Source organism: Arachis stenosperma, chromosome 1 (assembly GCF_014773155.1).
Source record: "Arachis stenosperma cultivar V10309 chromosome 1, arast.V10309.gnm1.PFL2, whole genome shotgun sequence".
Classification (NCBI taxonomy): domain Eukaryota; kingdom Viridiplantae; phylum Streptophyta; class Magnoliopsida; order Fabales; family Fabaceae; genus Arachis; species Arachis stenosperma.
This window is the reverse complement of record NC_080377.1, coordinates 22690077-22696449: the sequence shown is the minus strand read 5'-3', so window position 1 is coordinate 22696449 and position 6373 is coordinate 22690077. Positions and strand designations below refer to the sequence as shown.

General features: G+C 35.9%; 1 protein-coding gene across 1 annotated transcript; it reads right to left on the bottom strand.

Annotated features, from left to right (window-relative positions):
• Positions 1-238: 238 nt before the first annotated feature.
• Positions 239-5386, bottom strand: LOC130962568 (formin-like protein 6). The gene is made up of 4 exons (XM_057888770.1): positions 3705-5386; positions 3384-3586; positions 1300-1541; positions 239-1219 (listed from the first exon to the last, which is right to left on the bottom strand). Exons 1-4 carry the CDS (start codon positions 5171-5173, stop codon positions 422-424), a joined length of 2712 nt encoding a protein of 903 aa, XP_057744753.1. The 5' UTR covers positions 5174-5386; the 3' UTR covers positions 239-421.
• Positions 5387-6373: the final 987 nt, after the last annotated feature.

Genomic DNA, 6373 nt, shown 5'->3' with positions numbered 1-6373 from the left:
GAGTAGTGCATCAAAGTTAAACCGATATATTGTATGTCGAGAAAAATAATGAAGCAAAGGAACACTTACTTTGGAATTTTTAACAATTTCTTGGTCATTGTTTTGGTCATTGCAACACCAATTTTAACTTGCTTTTTTCTCCCAGCAGAAAGAAATTATTGCAAAACTGATATCTATTATTAGAATTGATCCGAAAAAAATACATATAAAATATATATTTAAAAAGAAAAGTCTATCGTATGAAAATGCGTGGGATTCTCATCTTATAAAACCTATATTAAAAAGGGCATGTGAAACGAGATTTTCATTATGAACTTTATACCTATGATGGAACTATTGGTGAAATTCTAGCAATGAACACATAAATTTGCTAAAACATTCATTTTCACTATTTTTCTTTCATATTCACAAATCACAAACACTAGGGTGATGAGCTCTCTTCATCTGAACTGGTTGTATCTTGCCTTGCATGGTACCTGTTGAGAACTGGTAACGACGCGCTCGCCGCTATCCTGAAGGATCTCGCGGAGTTAATCACAGTTTTGTCCTGCATCTTCCCCACTTCTTTGCAGACCTGATCCAAAATATTGAGAAAGTCTCTCACAATCATGAAGATTCTAAAAGGATGCGCTTCTTCCTTTGCCATATTCCCATGAAAGTACTCTGTTACTTCTTTCACAAGGAACAAAGCCTTTCTCTCATCAGACTTAATCGTAATGATTTTCGCCTCGGCAACTTTCAGGAAAAGCTTCATTGAGTTGAAGAAATTCCCCTGCATACCCGGCTTTTCATGCTGCAGAACCAATCTCACTTTATCAAGACCCGATTCAAGCTTAGAGACATAACTACTTAAGACTTCTGAGTCCATTCCTGCAGCATTTTTCACGTTTCCAAGGTCTCTACTCAGTCCAGCCACAACCTGCAATCCTTTCTTTCTGAACTCATCATCATTAAATTGAGAATTCATTTCTGCCTGTGCATTTTCGCTGGACGATTCGCCACTTGAACCTTCCGTTCTAATGATTTCTTGGACAACAAAGTGAAGCAATGTGGTCTTTCCATCTGTTCCCTTTATATCTACAAGTTTTAGGAGTGTGTCTAGCTTGAACGCCTTGGCATCGCCACGGTAGGTTCCAACATTCATTCTGTTCCCTGTCCTAAGAACAGCTTCGAGGAGTTTGAGGAACAACCGGCTGTTCTTCAATTCCTCACTCGCTGTCTGAAAAATGCCAACAAAACAAAATGTAACTGAAAGAAGACATGAAAGATAATAATATAAAGCATTTAAGTCATAGATACCTCGAGGGTTTGAAAGGATTTCCTAAGGTAGTTAACTTCTGTGTCAAAATTCGCTCTGTACAACATGGCTTCCACTCTTTTGAAGGCTAATGGTATGTCAAGTACAGTTTTAAGGAATCTCTCTGCAGAGCCTAGTTTTGAAACACCAGCATCATAGCTTTTGAGTTTTATTTCTTCCTCTTTAGTTGGTGCCATCTTTACAAGAGTTTCCAATAGCTCAGCACCCAAACCTTCAGGATTCCCTGTATCATACCAATAATAATAAAATCCAACCATTATGTTTGCAAAGTGCTTTGTTGAGTGGTTGTAGTCTTGTGGATAACCAAATGACTCAAGGTGAAAAATAATAGAAAAAAGATCAAGCAAGACTTAAGATATTCACAACGTTATGCATTTATTACTTATTTAGTAGAGTAATTTAAACTGGAACCTCAAAAAGTTTAATATGATGGCTAAAATGTTGTAGTATATGGTAATTATACATTATATTGAAATTCTTGGTGTCATGACATCTACTATCAAAAGTTGATACCTGGAGAACAAAAATTACATGATATAAATTATTTTCTTCTTTTATCATACTTATTTATTATTTATTTCTTTTTTTTTTAACTTTTTACTTTACAAGAATTAATTATTAAGTTCTTTTTTAGAATACAAAAAGTTTACTTCCTGGAATATGAAAGAATGTTTTACCAATAAATTAGAAATCATTTATCTATGTTCAAAACAAGGGCGCACTGCACTTTTAGAGGCAGCTTGAAAGTCAATATTCAGAAACGAAGGAATCAAAGGGTGTGGAGAATGATTAAGTTGATCATATCATTTTAATATTCGCAAATTCCAACTAACTTTTCATGAGTCATGATGATGTTCTTTCATACTTGATTACGGATGTAATTATGACGATTCTTGTTAAGTTCTTAAGCTATATATGCATTCTGTTAATAAATAATTGACTATGTTCAATTTGATTTGCCTAAACAGCTTTGAGCAATGCTAGGGCCAGTAACATTTGTGATTGGTAGCCATCAACTAGTCATGGTGTGAGATTTCATCGAATGACTCACCTTTTTCTGCTGGTTACACATACTGACCAAAATGCAATAAAATTGCTGGCCCTAGACTTTTCCAACAGCTTTGCCTCAATTACACGCCGAAGAACAAGGTATAATCATTTGTAGTGTGTGCATATGAACCCGTGAATCAACACTCTCATAAACAAGAAAACAAGGCCAACTACTTTTCTCCCATAAACACAATCATTAGGAATCACCAACTACTAACATAACAAAATTGGATAAAGTCATCTCCTACGTGATGAGATTAACAAGCATGAGTTACGTGAGTTTATCCGCGAATTGCTTCAAGTTTATGGAGTTTATCCGAATTTATTTTAGTTTACTCAAATATCCATAAAGGATAAATTAATTAACGATTTAACTCCTTCAGCTATCTATACTCAGTGAACTCAACCATCATCGTTGGTAATCGCTAACTAGTAACTAACATTGTTCAAACATTATTTAAAAATATTGTTGGTTACCTATATTTTTCTAAAGATAAAAATACATAAAAAAATCATAATGTATTAAAATACATATTAAGATTTATAAACATCTAAGTATATCCAAGTTTTTTTTAAATAAAGATACATATAAAAAATTCGTAAATATCAAATTTTTACTAACTTAAACTTTTTAAGTGTACTTTTATTGATGTATTCTTGTTTTAACAAAAAAAATTTTAAAAATATTATTACTACGTGATAAAATTAACTAGTATCTAAAAAAGGAAAAGCAAGTGAGACCAAATATAATAAAGAAAAATATAGATAGACAATAAAAATATTAAATAATGTGAACAATGGATATATCGAATATTTAATTTATTAGATGTGCGAATGGTTATTCTAATATTAAGATTTAGGTGAATAATTTAGAGTAAAATATATTTTATTTGAATTGAGTCAATTTTAAAGTCTATTGTTCATGTTGTTCAAAAAAATTAATTGGTTACTTAACCTAATTCATGTAATAATGATAAAAAAAAAAGAGTGAGAACAAATAAGAAGTGAAAATTACCGTCCAAGAGAGCTTCGGAGACCTCATCTCTAGTAACATTGAGTGCCCTGAGCATTATAGCAATGTTTTGGGACTTCTTGGGATCTAACACTCTGTTCTCCTGTTCAACGGGCGGAATAACTGATTTCCTTGTAACCGTTTCTTTAGGTGCAGAACTGGTGGCACCGCAGCCAAAGAGAGACTCCATCATGCCCTCATTTAATCTAGCAAGGAAAATTAAACAAAACAAAAACAGACTTTTATTAGAAGAAGAAGAAAGGAATAATACTGTTATGATTTATTAACTGGAAGCAGTAAAGCACTGCTTATAGTTTCACTTACTGAAACGAACTTGACTTTAACTGGTCCCACACAGTGGCACGTTCAGATGTAGCACGCACTTTATCCCAATGCAGAGCCTTCAGCTTGGGTCTTCCTCCTTCCACGTCATCACCGTCCAACTTCTCAGATGATGCCACGCTCTTCATTTTGTTAAACTCCTCTGAAGCCTTTGCAATGCTCTTTGCAGCGGATGCTGCAACTTGGCTCCGAGACCAACACTCCTGCTGAATTCTTGAAGCAGGGAGGGAGGACGACGACGATGACGAGGTCAAATTTATTGCTGGAGACTGAACCTTCCGTGGGGCTGCTCGCATTGGCGGAGGAGGAGGTGGTGGCGGTGGCGGAGGATTGATTGAATTCTTGGACATATTTGAATGAATATGAGTTAAATTTGGTGCTGGAGGAGGTGCCGAGAATGTCGGCCGTCTGGAAGGACCGGAGGTAGATTCTTGCTGTGTCGGGGATGGTGACCGTGGCGGAGCATGCTTAATTGGTGGTATCATGGCGATTCTGGTATCCGACGAAGCTGAAATCCGAGACTTCGGAGAAGTTCTCTTCGAGAAAGGAACTGGCGGTGCCGCCGCAGTACTGCTACCGTTGGAGAGATAACTGTGGCGCGAAACCGGCGTGTGGTAACCATCATCGAGGCTGAGAGATGAGGCCTGTGGCGAGTGAAACGCCGTGTCTGGGCTATCCACTTCGTCATCGGACGAAGATGACGAGGAGGCAGCCGGTGGCGGATGGCTGCCGTCGGCGACGGTTTTGCTTAGCGGCGGCAATGGCTGAAGCTCGGGGCTGGGACGGTACCTTTCTGAAACCTTCATGGAATTCAGTTTTCGATATGAAGAACGGTTCATTTCACTCGAAGTGGCTTCTTCACTCGGTTCGCTCACCGACGCTCTGCTTGGATCCACCGTCCCAATGTAGTACAAACTAGACGGTGGCGCCGCCGCCGACGGTGGTGGCAACTCGTTTCGTGACCCTACGGCCACCAGCTTCTGCGTCGTTTCCGCCGGCTGCTGTTTCGCCGTTTGCTTATACAAGAAGAACGCCAGCACAAACAGCATTGCAAACGTAACGAACGCGACAGATACCACAATCGCCACTGTCTTAACCGGCTTCGCCGGCTGCGTCGCTGTCGGGTTTGCAATTCGGCCGTTGGTGGTGTCCATCGCTGCCGGCTGCTGGTTCAGGTCCGCCGGCGGTGGACCTGGTGGATTCTCGTTGAAGAAAGGAATTTCCGGAGGGGAAGGAGTGTCCAGTGACGGCGAAGGCGGAGGTAACGCCGGAGCTGATGCTGCCGGAAAAAGCGGCTGATGTAGGATTCTTCTTGAGTTAGATTTTGAAGCATTATTACATAATTCAAATGCCTTGAGGGCTTTTGCGGAGGGAAAGGCGAAGAAGAGGATGGTCCAAAACTCTATTGATGATAAGATAATAAAGAAGCAGCTCCAATGATGAGTTTTCATGGTGTTTGTGAATTTTTTCTTTTTTCTGTTCTAATCTCTTTGTTTTTCACTTTTGTTTTGCCCAATACATAACTGGCTTTTGTTCTCTCAAATTCTTCCTTAGCGCCATACACGAAACACTGAAAATAAAGATAGAGATACTAAAATGAAAAACTACCTAAGAAAGCCAAGTAAAGAAAAGAGAGAGAAACTTCTTTAGGCCTTGTTGTAAGATCTGGGTGCTATACTGAATCCAGCTTTCGACATCGTCATTGTCTTAGTTTTTTATACTCTTTCTTTTATATAATTTTATTTAATTTTTTCTACCTTTAGTTTACACGTCGTTTTAGTGACATTCTTAGATTTCAATTACCATGTTTTAAATTGCATGTTTTAATTTAGTGTGGGGCAATGTGCAATAATGAGAATAATAATAGATGGATGATAGAGTGAATTGTGAGTGATGATAATGAGAGGTGGCAGAGATTTTTGGCTATTTCTTTTTCATATTTGCGTAAGGGTATCGCAGGAAGATTGTCCAATGATGATGATGACCCTGAGATTTTAATACATTATATATTGTTGTTGTTTTATTAATATATCTATATAAGTTAGTAGAAACTAGAAAGGCAATTACTAGATCAGAAGTTCAATACTCCTAAACCCAAATATAATCAATCAGGAGTCACTCGGTAAAGATACTTAAAATATTTTTTTAAAGATTTTTTTAAATAATTAAAATTTAATCTTTATAATCAATTAAACTATGTTATTTTTATTAAAATAGATCAAATAAACTAATTTGATTAAAAAATCGATAAATCAAATTTTAAATTGATCTAAATTAATTTTTTTATATAGAAAATAGCTATAATAATCTTATTATAAAAAATGACTAAAATATTTTTATTATATATATATTAATTTTAAAAATTCTAAATTCTAATTTAATGATGGCATAGAGAGAAAAAAAAGATTAGGATTTAGAGTTTTTAAAATATATAATAGAAATATTTTAAGTCATTTTCTATAATAGAGATATTATAGTCAATTTTATAAAAATATTAATTTAAATTGGTTCAAGATTTAGTTTATCGATTTTTTGGTCAAACTAATTTATTTCGTCTAATTTTAACAAAAATAACACAGTTTGATCGATTATATAGGTTGAATTTTAATTATTAAAAAAATCTTAAAAAAAAGATGTTTTAAACGTCTTTA

What these genes read in the sequence shown, in the direction of transcription:
- LOC130962568 (XM_057888770.1), bottom strand. Translation starts at nt 5,173, where the DNA reads ATGAAAACTCATCATTGGAGCTGCTTCTTTATTATCTTATCATCAATA. An exon ending in TTAAAGTCAAGTTCGTTTCA is followed by an intron (nt 3,587 to 3,704) that starts GTAAGTGAAACT and finishes TTTCCTTGCTAG; the next exon opens with ATTAAATGAGGGCATGATGG. An exon ending in AATCCTTTCAAACCCTCGAG is followed by an intron (nt 1,220 to 1,299) that starts GTATCTATGACT and finishes GGCATTTTTCAG; the next exon opens with ACAGCGAGTGAGGAATTGAA.